Here is a 24,793-nt window from a genome sequence, read left to right as displayed (position 1 = left end):
GGCCATTTCAAGTAGGGAATAATTGGCGCGTAGGGAATAATATACTCAACTAACAACTGATGTTTCATGTCTCTCTTTATAAATAATTCATAAAATCCGTGGCTTTTGAATTCTTTCGCATTGTCCCTGCAAAGTATTTCTAGTTGTTTGCCCGTTTTCTTTTTAAAATGTATAAGAATATAACCAATTACTCAGTCTTTCATCGACGTATTTGTTAGGAGTTAACATTCACTGGAGAATGTCGGTATTCTTTCACAGTAACATATATATATATATATATATATAAACACGAGTTTAGAAATTTGAAAATAAGTTTGTAATCCATTAAATTAAAATTTATTGATTTATATATATATATATGTATGTATGTATCTAAATCAATAATTTATAATTAGAAATCTTTTCATATACCATCTCCAAGGAAGAGAAATTCAACTAAAACCATTAATATTTAAAAATTGTTAAAGAAAAAACCATAATCAGAAATATATATATATATATATATATACTTTATATATATAATAAGTTTAAACAAAGGACAAAATAAACGTAAAAACAGAATCGAATTACGCGTTAAAACTGCAATAAATCGGAGGCAATACTTATTATAAATAAACATAATCTATGTAAATTCAAATCCTATTAATTTATTTATTCTCACAATAATATTTTTTATTTACTTTTGACTGCTTTTGCTTATGTTTCTTTAATAATAAATTTAAACAAAAGACAAAGGATAAAATAAATTCAGAACCAGAGCCCAACTATACGCTGCTAGCTACAATAAGTCGGAGGCAATATTTCTTAAAAATAAACATAAATAAAACTAAATATATGAAAGAATTAAATGTATACATATATATATATATTCTTATAGCTTTTTACCCAAAATTAGTATTTTATCATTCAATGTTTAAAACATTTAGAAAAAATGTCATACATTTCACTGTTCTCGCAAATTATTTTAATTTACCATCATCTCTTTCAAACTGCCTTCTAGTTTCAAGGAAATAACTAATCTCTAAATACATAATATTTGCGCAAGCAAGTAAATTAATTGTCACGATGAAACTTTTAAATGACTTATATGAACTGTATTAATATAAAATTTTACGTATAAATAACAAAACGTCCCTGCTAATGCTGAAACAATTATCTAATCACCTAGAAAGGTATTATTTCCCAGACCCTATGATGCACGTAGAATGTAATTTGTTGCTAGGCAATAGGATCCTCATGACCAAGTTATTTCGGATATTTCAAGTAACTTTCAGCGTACAGACCTAGCCGGACATTTATTTCTTAGTTTATTCAGAGTAATATGTTATTGTTTCTTAGTATAGATATATTTGCTCCAAATTACATGGACAGTGGTCTCAAACTCAAATTGCATGGAAGCTATATGCAAGACATGAAAACAACCTACGTCCCATATTATTTTCCTTCTTTAATGAATGAAAATCTTTATTAGTTCAAAAAATTACTAAATTTTAATTCTCTCTTACTAAATATTTTTAAAAACATATATAAATAATAATATCGCAAAGGGAAAACAAAATAATTTATTTTTAGTTACTGTATGAAATCTTTGTAACTAACATCTTTTTTCCAATAAGTCTAATGTCTTTAATTAATCATTAAATCACTTACTTTTATTTAATCTAAAAACAAACAAATAATTAAAAGTTTTCCAAGTTTTCAGAAGACATTTTCCAAATGGACAAAACTTGATATTAAATAAAGAGAACCTTAGTCTATTTTTTTCATTTATTACATTTTTCCGACGCATAAACAAAACAACACATGTTTTTATGTAAATAATTATCAACTTTGTTTCTTACAACTGCTTGATACTTGATCGCATTTCTGTTCTAAAAACATTCGTAGTCTTGGATCTTAGACATTATCTTCAGATAGGGTTTTAGATTCTCATGGTCAATCTGACTATTTTCTTATTAATTTTCAGTTTTGAAATAAAAAAAATCTGTTCGGATATAAATATATTTGCGAACAAAGCGCATATTCTTGGTGCAAAATTTCGTAATTGAGCTTATTTATTTTTCACAAATACAAAATAAATTAATAAAATCTGTGTCTACAAATCTTAGACAAAGATTTATATTGCACAGTAAATTAATTAACTCCATTTGTATATTTTCTGGTGCATTTTTGCTTTTTAATGCAAATTATGTGAATTCAAATTTCAAATAACAAAAGTATTAAAATCTTTGGAGCAAATGTATAGCTGAAATGGAATCGCAGGTCGTACAGAGCTGCTTTCGAGTCTGTCTGCAGCCCCTGGGCCTACAGTTTGAAATCATTACTTTTAGTTATAATAACAAAGTAGTTTTCTGTAAAACATAAGATTGCAAAGAGGTTCCAGCATGTTTCGAAAGCTCCCAAATTTGTTGTCAAACTTTTTATAAGAAACTTTGGCTTATAGTTTAGATAGTATCTTCGATCACACATGAGCAGCAAAAATAAGTAAATTTAACGTCTTTTCTATAATAAATCTAAGCCATGGCTTTGTTTTATTACTAATGCTAAATTTAAATGCATCCTGAGTAGAAGTGTAGTTTGATACATTCAAGTACAAAACTTGTATCAACTTAAACTAAATCCGATACATTTCATTCGTTCAAACTCACAAATAAAAACAAAATAAAGTCTTTTCTAAGATCAATCTAAGAAATCGTCCTCCTTTCTTGAAAACTAACATTATTTTCCAAACTACTATAATTTTCATTTTTCTCCCGGTATCCTTTTCAGAAGATCAATATCTCTATTTTTACAAAGACACTGAAATCAGACGGCACGTTCTTTCATCGATGTCTCTTTTGTAAGTTCACTTAAATTGCCTACATCTACACTGGAAATTCCGTGGTAAAATTTAAGTACACTATTACGTTTAGTAGCATCTTCCAGATTATTATTGTTTTAATAAGCTGCTTTATTTTAATATAATGATAGCAATATTCTATGTTCAATAATCCTAATAATGCACTTCATATTGAAACATGTAGTGTTAATTAGGTACACTACATCAAATAGAAATGCTTTTGAAAGTACAAAATTAGTACTAAACGGTAAATATTTACACATATTAATATAAAAATCCTATCACAGCAATGTCTTTTGAAATCCAAGTGAACAAAAATATGAAGTGAATGTGTATTATAATGTAAAACAAAAATGGTTTCCTAGTGTTAGCAATGCAGTCAAAAATATCATTTAGATATCAAATATCTTTGCTGTACGGTTTGTATTAAATTCAAGATCCTTAAGGGGTCAGGTACCCTTTTAAGGTAAAAAAAATTTTTTTTATTGTTTTATATTAAAGAGCTAACTAATAGCAACATTTTAAAACAAACCGCATAAAAAAATTCCCACTAGAACGAAAGATATCGAGGAAGAACCGAAACCCAATTTTCAAAAGTCAGGATCGAGGCGTCTGTTTACCTGTTTTGACAGCTGGATATTTACAGCTGCGCTCGTGAAGAGTGGCGATAAATTCCATTTATAAAAGCAATCTAACATTTTTTTTCTTGGGATGGCTTGGAAATAGATGTATTTAATAATTATTTAATTCTCATTGCTTTTTCTAGAAGATTATATTAACTTTAACTTTTACTCATTCATTCAGTTTGTTTTGCTTGCGAATTTTACAACGTGTTCTGTATTCTGTGATAGATTTCTTCTTATATTTCCCTTCATTTAATAATATAATTAAATATTGATATTGAAAAGTCATTCCTAAGATCAATATGAATACGATAGAATGTAGATTGACACCTAAACGATCATCTGGCAGTAGAAATAAAAAGAGAAAATTTACTGGTAATATCCACACGCGAAAGCATTGCCAGTCCTCTACTGCAGAACTGAAGGTGAGTGCTTCTGCAAAGAAAATAAAACTTTCTAATAAGCAGTTGGAAAATGAAACTAATGATGATTTTAAAGGTTTTAGGATCTTGGACTTGAATGTAATGATTTCTTGTTTCGAAAAAGAACTGTGCTGCAAAACATGTGGCAGTGATGTCACTATAAAAGAAGAAGTTGTGTGTGGACTAAGTTCGAAATTTTCTTTAAATTGTGGAAATTGTATAGAACTGCGTACATTTAAAAGTTCAAAAATGATTGGTAAGAAGAACAACTGTGCTGAAATTAGCATACGTTATGCTTATGCCATGCGAACAATTGGAATGGGCTACTCAGCAATGAAACTATTTTGTGGCATTATGGATCTTCCACACCCAGTATCAAAAAAAGCATACAATGCTACAGTAAAGAAGTTTATGACGTGCTCAAGTAATGTGGCACAACAATCCATGAAAAATGCTGCTTGCGAAGAAGTTCAGCTAACGGGTTCTTCAAATGTTGTGGTTAGCGGCGATGGTTCATTGAAAACCAGGGGACACACATCACGAATAGGTGTGTGTAACGTTATTGGAGACAAAAGTGGTAAGGTTCTCGACACAGAGGTTCTTTCATCTTTTTGTAAGACATGTGATACATGTAATTCCATGAAAGGTACACCAGAGTACGATAACTGGAAAATAAAACATGAAGCGGAGTGTCTTATGAATCACAATGGTTCTGGAGGTCGTCGGTATGGTTCAGATTTTCCAGCGGTCAGAAACGAAGCACGATGTAAAATATATTGGGTACATAGGCGATGGAGATTCCAAGACGTTTCAGTCTATAACGGAGGCCCAGCCCTATGGTTCTGGTGTGTCCGTTTCTAAAATTGAATGTGTTGGTCATATTCAGAAGAGAATGGGAACGCGGCTCAGAAAATTGAAACAGAAAGGTATAAAATGTGCAGATGGAAAATCTATTGGAAGGAAAGGTCGCTTGACTGATACAGAAATTGACAAATTGACTGCTTACTATGGTAATGCAATTCGAGAACAGAAAACTTCTTTGGCGGAAATGCGTAATGCTATATGGGCAATCTATTTTTACACACGGTCAACTGATGTCGAACCGCTGCATACGTTTTGTCTAATAGGTCCCAATACTTGGTGTAAATACCAAAAAGCTGTAGCTAATGGAACTGTGAGGGAATTCAGACATAAACCAACACTTCCTTTTTGTGTTATGGATGTTATTAAACCAATATTTAATGATTTATCACAACCGACACTATTGCAAAGATGTCTTGGCGGAAAGACACAAAACTGCAATGAATCTTTAAATAATTTGATTTGGAAATTGTGTTCCAAGACCCTTGGTTCAGGAAGAAGAATTGCTGAAATAGCAACGAGTGAAGCCACAATACTTCACAATGAAGGTAATCAGGGAAGATTAAAAGTTATGGCGGAACTTGGGCTGTCAGTTGGTTCGTGTAGTTGAGCATGTCTATGTAAATTAGACGAGCAACATGTGAAAACTAGTAAATTACGCCATTTGCAAAGCACAAAAGAAATGCGTAAGAAAAAGAGAAATAAACAAAAGGCTATGGCAGAGACTGTGTTGTTACATGAAGGCAAAACATATTCACCTGGTGCATTTTAAATATATACGCTTTACATTTTTTTTGTTTTTGGACAATAACTTATATTGTCCATATTTACAACGTGTATTATATAATTTTAGAGAATTTTAAGTAATTTTATTCAAATACCACTCAGTATGAAAAAAATTAATCTCCAAATGACTAGCCTGAATAAAAAATGAGTTTGTGTAAAAATTGTAAATTTTCTCGTCATCGCGTTAAAGTTTTCGTTTCATATTTTCATGAGTTGTGTGAACTTATTTTGTTTTCAGATGTTTTTATACTTGAGTATCCATATATAAATAATTATATCATGTATTTGATTTAATATGAACACTTAGTTTTCTTAAATAATGCATATTTGTTTGACAAAAACATACTTTTATCTTTGAAGTCAATTTTCTCAAAACTATGATTTTACTCACTGCGCGCAGCATTTCTCTGAAACGGCTAATCCAAAGTGCACCAAATTTTACATGGATGTTTATATGCTAGATATGCTTAATATGACGAACCAAAATGGTTCTTATGTAAAAAAAGTTTAAAATTGTAGCTAATTTATGCCTAAAAATTTTGATAAAATTTGAATTTTGTTTTTAAAACATTTTGCAGGAAAGGAACATTTGAATAAAATAAATCTCAGTCATTTTAAAGATACATTATTTTTCTACCATATCAAAAAAAATTGGGTTCCTCTTATGCTTTATATAGTTGCAATGCTGCGCGCAGTGAATGTCCAAATTTTAGCTATAAAAAAGGGGCTCTACATTAAAATATTTATTTAAAAGTTTTACTAATGCACATGACTTATTTAGTAATCTTAAACACATAAGTAAGGGTTCTACTATATGTGTTAGAAATTTCATTTTTATGGGACTATTAGTTTTGGAGATACATCACTTGTAATTTGAGTAACTTTTTGACATATTTTACCATTCAAAAGGTACCTGACCCCTTAAGCGTAAAAGACTATATGATCTGCAGAACAGCTATTCAAAAATTTTATTTAAAGTTAACTTTGCTTCTATCAGCATACAATAATATACTATCTAATTTTACATTGGTTTATTTGAATAATAAATAAATACAGCAGTGCAAAAATAAGTCAATTTATGTCTTGTGACTTTAATGTGTTTTCGGCTGTATAAATCTATCGCATTACAATATGTAATTCCATTAATATTCATTATTAACGGAAGGATGTAATTCCACTAACAGTATTGTGTAAATAGCAAGCAATATTGTTAATTTTTATTTAATCGAACACATATGAAGCATTTATCTACACAATCACACACATATGTAGCCATTGACAATAGATTAACAATTGATCTATTTTTACGGAAGTGAGTGATTCTGACACCCTGGGGTAGCGGATAGCAAAGGATGTTTTCTGAGATAAACCAAGAGAAAATAACCCTAAATTGCATAACCCTTGGTAAAATTAATTAAATTATGTAGCCATGAATGACCAAGTTAAAGTTCAGGTGCCAGTTATATTTTCGGAATTAATCGGAAATTTAATTTAGCAGTGAATACTTTATCGGATATTTGCTTCAGCTTGCAAGAACGGGATTCAAAACAGAGCTTAAATCGTTTCAGAACTGGATAACTCGACGATATTAATTTTTGAATTCCATCATTATTTTTAAATGTTTACTTTGAGAAATAATTTTCCAAATAATTGTATCACTGTGTTCATTATGCATAAATTTTAAATTGTAAGAGAATTTATAACATGCAATTATTGTTTATGTTTTTGCATAATGATGAATACCGTATTCATCCGAATATAAGAGGGTTACTTACCAAAGATAACACTTTATTTTTTGAAGGTGATTTGCAAAAGATCTTTTACGTACCTCAAGTAAATAAGATTACTTTTAAAATAAAAGTTAAGCTCGAAGTTGTAAATTGATTTGATATATGATATTCAAATATATTTTTTAAACATTAAACTGCTCTTATAAAACGAGATTTTTATAAAAACGCATTTTCAGGGAGCAAATCATCGCCTTATTTTTTTTAAAAAGGATTCAGGGAGCAAATCTTTGGGACAGTAAAATAAATTAAATCTTATACAATCAGCGGAAAATTTTATAAAATAATCTATTTACTAATTGTAGATGATAGGCACGGATTTAATAAAATCCACGCTCAATTTTTTTAAGATAAATTGGTTTGTTTGTTTATTTACGGCAAAGCAAGCTAGGGCTGTCTGCCTAAGAGTGATGTCCCCGTGGAGGACTAGGGTGGTTCCTATCAACGTTACATATAAAAAACTGCGGAAGTACCCCTGCAGCTAGCCCACTAGCTTGGAATCGAGCCCAATTTGAACTACCAGTATTCAACGATTTCACCGCTCGGCTACTGATGGACCACATTAAAATAAATAAAATATATTTAATAAATAAAATAATGTCGCTGTAATAATCACTGCGACAAATATTAAGGAGATAACATATTTTAGTTTCGCACGGGGAGCGCATCCGTAGTAACAAGATAGAATTACGAAAGGAGCTTGCAAGTACTACCATCTCCTAAGCAAATTAGAAACCTTTTTCCAACACTTGTCTTAAGCAATCTTATTTAAAACATTGATTTATTGAGAATTAATGATTTTAACGTAATTCTTTTTATTATTATTATTATTATTATTATTATTATTATTACTCTCTCTGGAGCGAATTTCTTTTTGTCTGTTTTCTAGATTCTCCAATTTGTAGAGCAGGACAAAAAATTGTTTACGGTGTGGCTAAAGAAGAACCAGCTAAGGTAGAATGTAGTGTTGATGCCGAACCTTCAGACGTCAGTTTCAGGTGGAATTTTAATAACAGCATAGAGCAACATGACATTCTTTCATTCACAAGTTCCGGGCCAACCAGCATTGCTACATACATACCAAGGACACTGAAAGATTTTGGAAAGTTATACTGCTGGGCAAAAAATCGAGTAGGCGACCAACAAGTGCCGTGCATTTTCAATGTAATACCAGCAGGTAAATAAATGTCTCAGTTTATAAACGTAGAAATAATTGTTACATTGTATATTCTGAAATAAATATGTGAATATGTAAATAATAGAATATAAGAAATATAATATATAATATCTGAAATAAATATATGAATAAATAAATATCTGAATATACATTCTATAAGCAAACAGTTTCTAAAAAGAAAGCATTGGATGTGTTTCTATGGCAATCTAGAAATGAGAGTTAATTTTAAGGTAGTTATTAATTCATTCCAACACAATTCTTTATAATGACTTTATATGTATATAAAGTTATGTATAAAATATATTATTAGTATAACAGTTAGTTATTCATGTAAAAATATTCTTTAAAATGCAATTGTATTTCCTGTTCATTAACACAGAGTTGCACTTAAATATTTTTCAAAAAATGACCAAAGAATGATGCAAATGTTTACAGAGATAAAAGTGTGGAAGCTGGTGAATAATAATAGTGACGAAGGAATAACAAGAAAAAATAATTTCCACCATTTTCTGGAAAAAGCGAATTTTGTAGGTCGTTAAAGGTTTTTGTATTTATTGTTTAATATCCTCTTTAACAACAGATTACTCTATCTTGTTATGAAATCTTTTTTTCTAATTTTTTTTATATGTTTCCCTCTTTTTTTTTTCTGACTAGATAGTATATATTAAAATTGTACACAAGCTTTTATTGCAGAAAGAAATGTCGATTTATATTTTAAAATATTCATTTACTAAACATGCAGATTTATTTTACTAATACTTATTACAACATACATGTATGTTATATAACAATAAATAGAGCTCTAACTATTAGATGCATATCTTAACCAAGTCGCATTGTTTAAAATAGGTATTATAATAGTAAATTTTAATTTGCATATTGAAAGCTTCATGTATAATAGAATGTATGGCTTGGATGTTTTCATCATTCAGTTTATCTAATTTTAAAAGAAAATGAAACTCATTTTCCAAATTAAAAGAAATTTACGCCTTTCATAATATTTTATGTTCGTTTAATAAAATTATAAGTTTCTTCGAAGAATAAAAAATATTTATTTCTTTATTTTTAAATAGCCATTCTAAAGTATATAAGGGATTTTCGCGTTTCCTACTGCATACTCTAGTGGTGTAGGCAATTGGAAAATTTGGAGTTCAAATCTCGGCGACAGTAAATTTATTTTACCTCTTTTTTGGTTCCCAAAATTTTAATGAATATTTAGTGCGCCTGTCTAAAAGAATTGAGGAAGATAATTCACCATTAATAATCTTTTTTTTTAGAAAATTCAGCTGTAAGCAATTTTCCCTTCTTTTCCGCGTGGTTTCATAGCGATTGAAAGCCCGTTCAGATAACAATCCGAAAGTCCGTAGCTTGAATCCCTGTGACGGCACTACTATTTCTTATTACGTTTACTACTATTACATTTCTTGTTCCGAATAAATAAATAAAATGCCAAGCGAATTAATTTGTAAGAAATAAATTAAAATTACCAAGTAACTAAATGATTTAAGAATATTAATGCAATAAGAATCATTGCAAATGTACACTAAAATTGTCAAAAATATTTAAAACTGTCAACTAAATTCGGTATTTTATATAAGTAATATTTTACACTTATAATTTTAATATATCATTAATATTTAATACATAATTGGTATTTTAAAAAAAAATTAGGAACACTAAACTGGAAGTTTCCAATAATTCTCATATATATATATATATATATATATATATATATATACATATATATAAAAGAACATGCATGTATATGTTTAACATACGTATATATATATATTTAAACAAATTTAATTTCTTAACAAATACGTATAAAAGTAAAAAAGTAAAAAAGCAAATTTAAATTCTAAAAAAAGGAAAAAAGCCAAAATAATTTAAAATAATTTTAAAATATGCAAACATGTAAAAGATTTAATTCTCGAACTAATCTACAATATCATTTAAATTCAGAAGCATAAGCAAATCATGTGCAAAATCTATCCGTGAAAATAAATCTACTAATTTAAGAAATTAAAATTAAATTAAACATTTTTTTTTTTTTTTAAATGCATATGTGAATGATCGTAGAGTAGGCAGGAGACAGACTTATCAAGGGGAAGAAGTTGCCTCCAAACCTAACTCTCCAATCATTCAATTCGTGTTTCGTCATTCATGCAGGCAAGGGTAAAAGTCAAAACCAAAAGTAATTCCAATAAAGTGGTTCACTCAGAAGTTAACATTTAAGTATTAACATTTAAGAATAAAAGTTCAAAAAGGAAAATACTAATTAAGTCTTTTGAGGAACAAGCAAGTAAAGTCAAGAATTAAACTTTTTCTTAAAAAATTAAATTTTTAAAAATTTTTTTATAAAATAATAAAAAAATCTAGAAATCAATGTATTTTAGGAATCCTTGTCTACAGAAACTTCCCCTACACGAATATGCATATCAATAAAAAGAAACTATAAAAGAACTATAAATAATCCATGTAAACCAATAAGAAATAAAAAAACAAAAAGAAACAAAAAGAACTAATTCACAATTTTTAAAATAAATATTTAAAAATATAATTTCATATTTAGAAAATACTTAGATACTACATAAAAATTTTTTTTAAAAAAATACTTAAAGCAAGTAAATAGTAAGTTTTAATACTAACTTACCTACTATATGAGTGTTGGGGTCTGTAAAAGTGTTGTGAAAGAGAAGTAAGTGTGTTCTTCAATTTATATAGATGGCGCTTATGTAGGTAAAGTTGAGGGTCAAGCTGCTATCTTTGTTATAGTAAATTTTTTTTGTAAATATTGATATTAATTAAATTAAATTAAATTAAAAATCCTAAAAAATCTGTAATTTAATCCAACAACTCGTTAACAAACAACACAATTATAGTTGGATTATTTATATAAATGCTCCAGTTCTCAGCAGTTTTAAAAGTTTAACAATCAAGAACATTAACTGCTATGACTTTGAAAACCTTTATACTTCTCTACCATTAGAAGAAATTTTTACTAGTTTAATGCAACTCCCACAACTTTTTCCTGACATACTTGACATCCTTTCTATTGAAAGATGGAATACTTATCTGAATTGTGCATTATTTAATAACTACATTAAATACAATAATAAGATCTTTCAGCAAGTTAGAGGAATTCCTATGGGAGCAAACAGTTCTACACAAATTTGTAACCTATTTCTTTTTACATTTGAATATAAATTCCAACTCAGTTTAAATAAAAATGAATTAAAGCTATTTGCTGATACTTTTAGATACATAGATGACATTATAACTTTCAATAATAATTCTACTTTTGAGAAATTCAAAATTTACCCAAATAGTTTAACATTTAATAAAACGAATACGAATCAAGATACTATTGAATTCCTAGACCTGCAAATTATTAAACACAACAAAATTAAATTATTTGATAAAAGAAGGAATTTCCATTTTCCTACTATTAAACTAATTAATTGGAACTCTAATATCTCTAGAAAAGTAATAGAAAACACGTTTCATAGCCAAATTATCAGAATAAAAAATATATGTACTGAAAATGACGATTTAAAGGAAGAAATCATAAAACTAATTAATGTACAAGTTGATAACCAAGTATCACCAAAATTTATTAATTTATATATTAAAAAAGCAGGCCTTGACTTTACTTTATAATTTTTTAGCTCTTTTGGACATGATAACATTACCTTAAACCTTAACTGGAGGGTAATGAAGGATATAAAAGAGTAGAGAAATTATTGTAAATTTTTATTGTAAATATTTTGTAAATATGTATATTTAATCAATACTGGATCCTTTCCTTTTACTAATAAAGAGCCAACACTTTTCAAAAGTCTCAATTATAGCCCGAATTGAGTGAAGATTTTAATCTTCTTCTTCTAATTTTCCATACTTTAGCCAGTATTTAGTTTTGATATACCAATTAAATCAAGTTCATTAAACTTTTAATATTTTCTTTCATCAAATTTAAGTTTTATTTAACTTCCTAAAGGAATTTTTGAGAAATTTCTGGGAATTTTTAGAGGTTTATTAAGGACTTCATTTCAAAAAAATGTTGGGAAATTTTTACTTTAAAACTTTTAATATTTTCTTTCATCAAATTTAAGTTTTATTTAACTTCCTAAAGGAATTTTTGAGAAATTTCTGGGAATTTTTAGAGGTTTATTAAGGACTTCATTTCAAAAAAATGTTGGGAAATTTTTACTTTAAAACTTTAATATTAAAACATTTCAGTTTTTCATAATTACTTTAATTTTTTGCCATTTTCACACAAAATATCTTTCGCTTAATTTTTTTAACAATTTTCACAATTTTTCAACAGAACACACATTTCAAATTACAAACAGTTTACATTTTTTTCACATACCACTTCACTTTAATTTCCTTCAAGCACACTTACATCTCTGAATTGGCTCAGTTACTTAACTCCCTAAATAATTGATATTACAACCTTTAGGATTTTTAATTTAATTTAATTTAATTATTATTAATATTTACAAAAAATTTTTTACTATAACAAAGATAGCAGCTTGACCCTCAACTTTACCTACATAAGCGCCATCTATATAATTTGAAGAACACACTTACTTCTCTTTCACAACACTTTTACAGACCCCAACACTCATATAGTAGGTAAGTTAGTATTAAAACTGACTATTTACTTGCTTTAAGTATTTTTTAAAAAATTTTTTATGTAGTATCTAAGTATTTTCTAAATATGAAATTATATTTTTAAATATTTATTTTAAAAGTTGTGAATTAGTTCTTTTTGTTTCTTTTCGTTTTTTTATTTCTTATTGGTTTATATGGATTATGTATAGTTCTTTTATAGTTTCTTATTATTGATATGCATATTCGTGTAGGGGAAGTTTCTGTAGACAAGGATTTCTAAAATACACTGGTTTCTAGATTTTTTTATTATTTTATAAAAAAATTTTTTAAAAATTTAATTTTTTAAGAAGTTTAATTCTAGACTTTACTTGCTTGTTTCTCAAAAGACTTAAATAGTATTTTCCTTTTTGAACTTTAATTCTTAAATGTTAATACTTAAATGTTAATTTCTAAGGGTACCACTTTATTGGAATTACTTTTGGTTTTGACTTTTACCCTTGCCTGCATGAATGACGAAACACGAATTGAATGATTGGAGAGTTAGGTTTGGAGGCAACTTCCCCTTGATAAGTCTGTCTCCTGCCTACTCTACGATCATTCACATATGCATTTTTTTAAAAAATTGTTTAATTTAATTTTAATTTCTTAAATTAGTAGATTTATTTTCATGGATAGATTTTGCACATGATTTGCTTATGCTTCTGAATTTAAATGATATTGTAGATTAGTTCGAGAATTAAATCTTTTACATGTTTGCATATTTTTAAATTATTTTAAATTATTTTGGCTTTTTTCCTTTTTTTAGAATTTAAATTTGCTTTTTTACTTTTTTACTTTTATACGTATTTGTTAAGAAATTAAATTTGTTTAAATTTAAATTTCATTCCTTGCAGCAATGGCGCAAAGAATATTTAATTAAATATGTATTTAAATTTAATTTTTTTAATTAAACTCAATTTGTTCTTATTAAACAATATATATATATATATATATATATATATATATATATAAGAATGTAATTAAGCATTATCCTGCTCAAAATGTATCTCATTTGTTTTTCTTTCCTTTAATATATTAAGAATTTAGTAAGGATATCCGCGTAAAATCAAAGTCTACTCAAAAGATAAATATAGATATAAATTAAGACAAGATAGAAATTTATTACAGCAATTAAATTCTCAAAAATAATTTGTGAAAACTGCAATGTTAAAAAAAATTCTGTATTTTTCCTTAACATAATTTTTATTTTAAGGTAATTTAATTTACATTATTTCTTGATTAAAGGTGAATGTTTTAAAAACTGAAAAAAATATGCTTTTGCATTTTTATGTGTAATATATTTACAGAGTTCGGTGAAGATTCTAATATATCACCCACAGAGGAACCTGCTTCCCTGATGTTAACGAAAAGACAAGCTAAATGCGTGTGCATATATATTGTTATACAACCTGTCATGAAGTTCCGTGTAGCGTAGGGTACAAATGGCTCTGAGAGAAATCCAGCTTTAAGCAGTAAAGACTCTTCTCCCACTTTCTGGATAGAGTATAGGGTTTATCCGGTAAAAAATAGTAGGACTGTATTTTAAGCCATAGCGTGATGAAAGACGGGAATGTTGCTGCACTGGTTGGGTTGCATCTTAGCTACCAGCGCATCAGTCGCTTCTAAGCCTTCAGAGATAGAGTTTAAGGTGAATCCTTTTCGAGATGTCTTCTAATCTCCACAATGAATCATTTGTTAGAGCAGTGTTACCTAGTGAAGGTTTACTTCAAACTGGGTAAAACTGCGATTGAGGCCGATGACATGATCAAGACAGCTTATGGGAGTAATGCCATGGGTCGATCAAGTGTTTTTGAGTGGCGCAAATTGTTTTCGAAGAGAAGAGAGGAAGTTGAAGATGAGCAACGGTCAGGATGCCGTTAACTGCAAAATATGACGAAAGCGTTGTGAAAGTGCGAGGTGTTTTGAACTCTGACCGCCTCAGATTCTAAAAACGAATCGCCCGCGTCCGTCCAGCAATCGTTTGATCAAGGAGTCTCCACCACGGCAATGCACCAAGCCACACCGCCTTTGCTGTCGTGGACTTCCTGATCAAACATCACATCACATAACTTCCCCAGCTACCCTACAGCCCAAATGTCTCTCCTTCAGACTTCTTCCTCTTCCCCCGACTGAAAAGAGCCATGAAAGAAGGGCACCATGGCTCGGTCCAGGCCATTCAAAAGACCCTAACGAAGAAGCTGCATTTCTGAGTTTCAGGTAGCCTTCAGTGATTGGCAGAGTTGCTGGAACCGCTGTGTAGATGACGAAGGGACAATTTTGAAATCTATCAAGTCGATGTATCAAGACCGTGAATACTTGTTTTCAAAATATTCAGTGCTACTACTTGCCGGACAAACTCTGTATGACCAGATCTTACTCTTGCCATTACAAACAGAACTACCTACATACAAGGCTTTCAGTCATTCACCCAGCAAGTGATCATAAAATTATGAAGTACCGTTGAGGTATTCCTGTTACTCATGTCCTTAAAAATAGCATAAGGCGGTTTATGGAGGCCATTCTACGTTACTGGACATTATTCATTTCAACATGACTTAAGGCGATTTGCAGTCGAACGTTCTCAGAGCAGGATCTTTCTGTCAATCATCGTCAAAGGATGAGGAGACCTGTGCTACTAGTTCTATTGTTAATCTGGCGAGCAGTCAACAGGATGAGATTTATTGTTCTCAATACTAACTTTAAATTTTTTAACACTGGCTACTACGCTCGAACGCTCAGGGCGAATTGACCCGACGCATGTGCTCCCCGATTTAAAGAATATGAGATATTTACTAATTTGCGTTTATTATATGGTATGTGGAACTACTCGATATTAGCATGTGTATAGGAATGCGCATGCGTGCGTGTCTCGTCCATGTTTTCGTCGAATATTCGCCGAACGTTCTGACACAATATGTATATTTTCCTGAAATTCCAGCTCACTGGTAAGACCTGGAATTTATCGCAACTAACAGTCTGTTTCATATGGCGACTGAGGCCCATCAGCGGCCGAGCGGTGAAAGTGCCTAAATACTGGTAGTTCGTTCCGATGTTCGAAACACGCGAACGGACTGCCTGTATGAATGTTTTCGAGGTTTTCTCCATGTGTAATGTGTTGATACGAGCCACTTTCCTTTAGAAAGTCCTCCACGAAGGCATCCCTCTCTTGCGTGTAGTGTCTTAGGGTAGAACACGTAAATAATAATAATGTGTCGATTAGTTCCGCTATATTTGAAGTTCGGATTTTTCAGCTGAGGAAAAGTTGGTTTTTCATCAACGTGGAGCTACATCGGTTGTACCAGATGTGTCCGTTAGCTCAGATAAACCTTTGTAGTAGGCCCCATGGATTTTACCTGTAAATAGAAAAGAAAATAAATAAATCAGTATTATTTTTTAAGCTAAAAATTATATTGTCTTTTAATTTTATATCTTATACTTCAGGAAAACTCGAATCTTTAACGAAACTGCGTCATAAGTAATCACATCGCAAATAAATTATTTAAATTTATTCCAATGTTAACATATGTATCTGGAAGTCCTGTCGTTTTAAAACTGAAGCATTATGTTAATTTCGAAACTAATTTCCGCGAATGAAACATAAAAGATCTATGAATTCTGTGTTTACCTTACCTTCAACATCTTCAGACACAAAATTCCGACAACAAAGACAATGTTACCTGTAATCCGTTTTACCTTAACAGAAAAATATCAGGTTTCTTTTATTACTTATGGATCTTCATTTTCTAATTTCGTCTTGCTTTAATTCAAAATCTACTTAATGTAAATCGAAGTTAAACAATACGCGAAAGTTTTATAAAAAAACTCATTATAACTTAGTTGCAGAAAATATTAGAGCATTTATTTAGAATTTTGTGTTAGATTTCCTTGGATATCTGAGCTTCTCAGAGGACTTTATAAATTTTATTTACAATTGGGCAAAAGATTGTGTTCATTTCTGAATTAGAAATAATGCTTTCATTAGTTTTCTGCGTAATTTGGATTATGTAACAAGTACTAGATAGTTATTGGACTCCAACTAAAAATTAATTCTCGAAAGTTTATGTTCTCTAGCGTTAATAATAATAATAATAAAAGAGTATTTCGAATTGCATTCAGTATATCCTATAATGAAAGAGATAAATTTTACACTGAGATATATTCACTAAATTATATGCTAGAAATGATAAATTTAGTACTTTTATTATGTTCTAATATGCTGATGTGAATTCCTGGAAATATTTACAACAGTTGTTCTCAAGCTATTTTGCCCCATGCATTCTTTTCCCCATTGCTAGAAGGTCATTCTTTTCCTTGTTTCCAAAACCAAAACAAACAAACAAAAAACAAAAAAAAAAAAAAAAAAAGGCATATGTAAAATACAAAATATGAAACAACATTATAAGACTTAATTAGAACAAACTGGTAATAGGCCTTCAAATTCATATAAAATATGACACAAATATATTAAACTTAAATGGAACCAAATGGCAATAGAATTCATAAATTTGAATTAAACTCGTCTCCGCTTCAAAGATATGCTTTGCTTCATTTTTCGCCACTGCAGCATATTATGTTACTCTTTCCCTGCAGTAGCCGCATTCCTCTAAACGTTTGCCCAGTTGCTACAACAAAGACTTTCCGGCAATAAATACGACCGGAGTTAGTAAGCATTACTTTTTTCCGCCTGATGCTGCTTGAGTAAACCACATCTCTTGCTTCACCTTCTTTCTTTATTGTCTAAAATGTAAGCTACATAAATCTCAACTGTAGGTTACATTTAGCATCCCTAGTGTTATGTGCTAGAGTCATGACACCAAAAAGAATATAACCAAACTTGTGTAGCTCAAATTTTGAATAATTACGAATTAAAATTTTGATTTTTATGAATCACTTAATGAAATTAAATTCGCTACACAACATTCCCTCCTATGATCGGGACGCCAAAAAAATTTTCGGACCCACAGACAATGGAAAAGGTTTCCATATGTTACTAAATACGAAGAGAAAAAAAAGTACATAATGGTACCACATGTTAATCACAAAGAAGGATACATATACCTAATTATAATTAATCCTACCATAAGTCATGGTTAGCAAATATAATCCTACCATAATTGTATGGTTAGCAAATCCAGTTCTACCATAATTGTATGGTTAGCAAATCCAATCCTACCATAATTGTATGGTTAGCAAAGATCCCTTAGTGAACCGAGTAAGAGGGTCAAGAAGTGTCCCTGGCACACAACAAGCATACATCAAAACAAAACAAAATAAAAATGTTGTCAAACAACACGTGACACGCCCTAAAATAAAATGTGAAAAGTAAAATGTAAAATCACGAAACCCCCCAAAGGCAAATCAAGTGAAAAGTGTGTAAAACAAAATATATGTAGATAAACAAACACCACTGAGTATACGAGTGTTTAAAGCAAAACAATTCAAGAGCTACTGGCGCTTGACACAAAATGTAAACAAACTAGTTCTTGCAATCACCCATTGAAGTGACAATATCAACTAAAAAGTACGCTTAAGGAAAAAGTGTACCGTATAAATCCTAAGTTTCCCTAACACACAGAATTTCACTTCCCTAAGAACTGACACCCCACCAATACGAGAGGGCAAACGAGTAAACACCGCGACTGTACAGCGCAGACTAAACTACTAATAAATCCTTGGCATAAGAAAACTAAAACGAGTTGCACTAAGAAGAACAGAAGACAATCACCACGAAGTGTCGGCTGGAAAATTATCTAGTCAAAAATTCTAACCGAAACAAATCCCGACTACCATGGCTAAGGGATTTCAAGAGAGAGAGAAAAAAAATTTTGAACTTAAGAAAAAGGAGAAAAGCGGGGACCAGCCCAGCAAAACCTCGAAAGAAAAAAAAAACCCGGGCTATTGAGACTAGAAAGTTCCCAGCCAAGACAACTTGATCACAACCTCACATGCCAAAACATGTAAAATCCAAATGCAACACTCGACCAATGAGCCAAGAAGACTACACAACTATACTAATTGATTATAAAATTTAGCTACAAGAATACAATTACCAGAAACAAATAATAATTTAACCAAAATTGTATACAAAACACACTATTTCTCAAAATATTTCATTTCACTTTTTCGACACAAAACCATGTGTATCTCTAGGCCTTAGATGGTAAGGTGAATCGTGTGATGAGTTCTTTACATTATCTCTCAAAATTGAGTCATCCTTTTGAAGTGTGGGAAAAATAATTCTCTCTGGTACCTTCGTGAGTCTGTCCACGTGTATCGTCTGAATCCGATCAGGATTTGTAATTGAAGAGATTTTATAGTTAACTTTAGTCACTTTCTCAATAACCCTGAAAGGTCCCTGATTCAATTTAGCCATACCTGGCTGAACTACTGGAGTGTATAAATACACCAAATCTCCCACTTTTATGTCCTTATCATGAGAATTCCTTCCACGTAAATTTTCTTGCTTATCAGCAGCCTCTGTTAAATTCTGATTGACTAATTTAAAAGCCTTTTGTAATCTCAAAACCAAATCTTTAGAATAATTGTTTGTGTCATCATAAGTTCTAAAATTGGTTTGCAATAATAAATCAATCTTTATATTTTAATTATTGTTAATTTATACCAATGGTTATAATTTAATATAACAGCGCAAGAAGAGTGCAAAATCAATTTAGATTGGTCACTGACTACCCCTTTAATTTGTACGCAAATTAGAATTTTATGAAGAATATATTATTTATTATACAATATGCTAAAATTATCTCTAATTTTGGGAATCAAGCCATTAATTTGATCACAATTATTTTCGAATAGAAATATTTAATTTTGCAACAAGAAATATTAACAAACTATTAAGCTAGTTGAATATGCTTATTTTATATTCTATTAATATATTTTAAACTATTTCAGTATGCTGATGTTTTGCCAGTGACCAACCTAAATATGATTTTGTTTATCACAGGCCCCCCAGATCAAGTCCGAAATTGCTCCGTTACCAACTACACATCGGATTCCCTAAGAGTCGAATGTGAAGAAGGATATGATGGTGGTTTACAGCAGAAATTTTACCTAGAAGTTTACAATGAAGCTCAAGAATACCTAGAAAAGAATATGACAAGACTAGAGCCAGTGTTCATAGTTCAAGATATACCATCTGCTACAGAATATGTACTTGTAATATATGCAGCTAATATGAAGGGAAGGAGTCAATCCGTAGTTATCAAAGGCTCAACTGAAGCAGCTCCAAGATCGGAACAAGGTCATTGATATTATTATAGTATTTGTCATGAATACTTTTAAATTGTTCTATAATTGATATTGTCTTTAATTTTTCTGAAAAACTATAAAATTTAAAATTTTGAAAATGCTTTGACATATATATGAACTTGGAAAATGAGTTGAAATTTACGTGTGAAGACTGGTTGCAGAACTTAAAAGAGTAAGTAGAAAAATCTACCGAGTGGGATATAGAAGAATATATACGTTATGACTTACAAATTTCATATATATCTTACGTGAGCGTTAAACTGTATTTTTTCAATTAATAAAATCATTTGTTTTAAGTTATATCATAAACGCTAAGTTACATCATAAATTATAAACGAATACAATCTTGTTAAACTTTATCATACTTTCATATGATAAATAGACTGAATAATAATCACGAGTTTCTGTAAGGGAGTTACTAGTTCGAAGGTTTAAATATAGAAAGCACTTCTGCAGATCTGTTCGAGGACTAGTTTCTAAGTTTTAACTGTAGAAACCACTTCTGCAGATCAATTGCAGGAAAGCAAGTTTCCGGTGGCTTTTCAAGTCATTTGCTCCTCTGCAGCTGAAGATGGAAGTTCTATATTTAAAACTTCAAAACTAGATCTGCAAATTTATGAAACCTACATTTATCATTGTTGCCTTAAGACCTCCGATAATCGTTAATTTAACTTAGATAGGTTTAATCTTATTAAACGTTGCCAAAGTTTAATGTTATCGTAATTTAAGAGGAATCTATTGGTGTAAGTTTTCCTAACTTATTGACCCGAAAGAGCATTATCTCTACTGGGCTGTTAGTCTCAGAACGGAATTTTGTGTCGTCTGCTATAAACGGCTGAATTAATTTTCAAATTGTCGCCACCAAATATTATAGTCCTTTTTTGTTTTTGATGTAAGTAATGAATAATCTATATGTATGATGTATGTTCGTCGCATTCTGAAAACCAACCACCATCAAATTTTGAATCTCGTAGTCCTCTACTCGAACATGTGTACTTAGAAACCCGAATTTTGCATTTCGAATTTTATATTTCATATTATGTAGACGTTTAATGAATTTAATTTGATTAACAAACTTAACGATTTAAAAGCTAGCAGCGGCAATATTGTACGAAAAAAAAAAAAAAGTTTATCTCCCGCGCGCGAGACTGTATATCGGAAATTCTAAAAATATGTTGTTTTTATATATTTAATTAATAAATTTAACATAATATTTAATTAATAACACAAAACATTTATAATAAAAAGACAAAAAAGTTTTGCAAGTGTCTTATTAATAAAACTGAATATTGATCTAATGAACTGAAAAAATAAAAAAATATATGCCGCAGCGGACTGGTAGACTGCGAGCTCATCGAGAGCGCAAAACCCCTTTTGGGTGACCGTTCAAATTTGGAACCTTTCTGATTTTTCCTTTTTTTAAAAAAAATAATATCTTCATTGCTATATTCGTGGAAAAAATTACGATTCCAGTTTTCATTGAAATGACATTCCTGTGTCTGTTTGTAAAAACTATTAATAATAAAGGTAAAAACGACGAAATTAACTGAAAGAAATTATCTTTGAGAAATATTCTAATAAATACTTCAATATGCTACTGTATAATTTATCAAAAATGCTATAAACTAATTAATATCATATACTTTTATAACAGTTTTGCTTACGAACGTTATATTTAATTCAATGATTGTTATGGGATTATATTTTTTTTAACATTTCTCCATTCGTGAAACGTATTAAAATAAGAAAATTATTATTCTATTGTTTAACTAATAGTTTGAATAATAAAAACAACAAAAACATTTGTAAGTTTCGTAGAAAAGGTATAAAAAGAGATGTTATGTTTAAAATAATGCCTTTGAATATGCATGTACTATTGGAATTCTAATAAACTTTTTATTTTCAATATCTCTTTAGGTATTTCTTCGGAATCTATCAACATTATTCTAGGAGTAATGATAGGTGTGGTTGCAGCATTAGTCTTCGTTGCTGGTATAGCTGTATTCATTATAAGGATGCGAGAGGAAGAAAGAGAAGCTGGTGGGTATTCATTTGTTGTAAAATATATTACGTTTTCATGATATTGTTCGGTTACTTTCTCATTATCTCGCAGTAACATAAAAAAAGAACAGTTCTGGAAAATAGAATGAAAAACGATTCATTAATAGTTTAACAAACCCCAATAAAATATTTCAGCAATTTAGTAATGAGCTAGAGAAATGCAAATTGTGAATTAAATTTAAGAAAGGAAAATATCTGTAATCGCTAGATCATACGCACAATTTTTGTGAGTATTGAGGTGAATATATAAATTTCATGTACATGAAAGTGTTGCATTTGAAAATCGTAAAATGGTTAATTCCGTCACATGAATAAAATCAGTTCTTCGCCACAACATGTTGATATTTTAAATCAGCGGTCTCCAAAGTGGGATACGTATATCCGAGGGGGTATACAAAGTGATACTTGGAGGTTTGCCAAAGAGTTAAGCTCACGATCACTTTCGAGTATATGATCGGCATATCATGTATATGTACGAGGTTCCCTCTTTGGTCCCTGTGTCTGGTTTCAATAGGCTCTGCTGAGCTTAACGTCATAAATGCACAAGATTTAAAGTCCATGAGCGAATATAATATAATATGTACAATAATACTATGCTTAATATAACATAATATATTTTATACTATTTTAAATAATACCTACCATACTTTCCCGCGTATTTTCTCCCTTCCGCTTGAAAACAGAGAGGGCGAAATTGCACAATTTATACTATTTCTGAAGAGACAGTTTAAATGATAGCCTATTAAAACATACATAAAGACATACTAATATTAGTAAATTATTGTAAATATAATCTATTAATAAATGATTTAAATAAATACAGCAAAGATTTAAATAAATACTTATCAATTTTAATAATATTCCTTTCACTTTCACAAAATAATTTATTGTCTGTGCATACATTTTACGTTGTTACCACAAATTAGAAGTTTTTAAATCATATGCTAAAATAACGAGAAACTACACTAGGGAAAAAAATGTGAGCGTAAATGCTGTATATTATACATTTATTTATGTATACTAGGTTTTGTAATGTTTATATTATATTAGGAACAGCTTGATTTCCCCTTAGTGGTACGCGAAAAAAAAATGTTTGGAGATTTCTTCTAAACTACATGCGTTTTTCTTGAAATTTATCCAAGGACACCAGAGGAGTATCTCTTGTCTGTGAGTTTGTATAATACATCAGAAGGAAATGTTCGTTATCGTGAAAGGAAACGTATACTGACTTCGAAGAATTGCTAAATGTGTGAAGCCGCGTGTATGGCATAAAAATTATTGAATAGGTTGTACATAAATCAGAATAAGTTAGCATTGAAAGATGATAATAAGCTGGAAGGCATTTTAGACTTCAAACTGTTTAATTATGAAATTTTTGATTCCTCTTAGCTTAATTTTTAATCGCAGTACATAAATTATCAATTATATCTATTGTAACTATTGAAGGACATTTAGTGCAGCTTGTATTCAATTTTAGATTAAAATTTATATTTCAACTATTTGTCCTGCTTTCTTCGAAAGCTGTTTCAGCCGCTGATACTGAGTAACATTGAAAAAACAATTAATACTTTAAAATTTTATCTAATACATTTACTAAACAACAAATGAATCATTAAACTTTTTAACTTCAATTAAATTTTAATATTTACTAATAGGTTGTTTCCCCGTGTGGAGCAAATAAGTGATTCTCATTTCTCATTCCTTTCAGATGTTGGGATAAATGACTGACATTTTATCACTTTAACCTTATTCAGGGGAAAAGATTTTAAGCTGTAGACAAAAGCACAGATTACATTTTACTTACAAATGCACTTCAACGGTCACTATCAAAAAAGAAATAACATCACTCGGAGGATATTAAGAAAATATGATAAAAACAGCTAAAGATGAATGGTTTGCGTCGTTTCTCCAAAACATTTTAACAAGATTTAAGCCATGTTTGAGCATATGCATCTTTTTTAGGAATTTTTTAATCCAAGGAAGCAATCTTTTTTAAATTCAAAGTAATTAATAGTCATAAAATGTTTCGTAGAAAAGAAAATCATTTCCTTCATTTTTTTTCTCTTTGTTTGAAAAAATTCCGATTCCATTGAAATGTAAAGAAGTTTGGTGATTATTCAGTTTGTTATTGAACATTTTGTCATTACTGTATTTGCTATTTGGAGCAAAAGTTTGAAAATTTTAACATTATAATAATTCATTAAAAATTTTATGTATGTCACTTGATGTGTCCCAGAAAAAAGAACGGCCATTTTACCATATTTTTCTTTCTTAATCTGGATGCTGCTTTCGCTATTATATATACACTTTTAGAC

At 29.8% G+C, this 24,793-nt stretch overlaps 1 protein-coding gene across 5 annotated transcripts in view; it reads left to right on the top strand.

The window, feature by feature from the left end:
- LOC118187717 (neural cell adhesion molecule 2-like) overlaps positions 1-24,793 on the top strand; it is a 1,091,694-nt gene that overhangs the window by 999,424 nt on the left and 67,477 nt on the right. For 4 of the 5 annotated variants that reach the window (XM_085815340.1, XM_085815342.1, XM_085815339.1 and 1 more), the window contains 3 exons: positions 8,208-8,495; positions 20,113-20,409; positions 22,335-22,457. In XM_085815340.1, coding sequence (XP_085671466.1) covers positions 8,208-8,495; positions 20,113-20,409; positions 22,335-22,457 — 708 coding nt within the window. The remainder of the gene's footprint in view (positions 1-8,207; positions 8,496-20,112; positions 20,410-22,334; positions 22,458-24,793) is intronic. The other variant, XM_085815343.1, reaches the window with a different exon arrangement.

This window comes from Stegodyphus dumicola, chromosome 4 (assembly GCF_044657685.1).
Source record: "Stegodyphus dumicola isolate Sdum_Otavi_A_Nest chromosome 4, ASM4465768v1".
NCBI classification, from domain to species: domain Eukaryota; kingdom Metazoa; phylum Arthropoda; class Arachnida; order Araneae; family Eresidae; genus Stegodyphus; species Stegodyphus dumicola.
The sequence above is the reverse complement of the archived record's forward strand: the minus strand, read 5'-3'. Positions and strand labels throughout refer to the sequence as shown.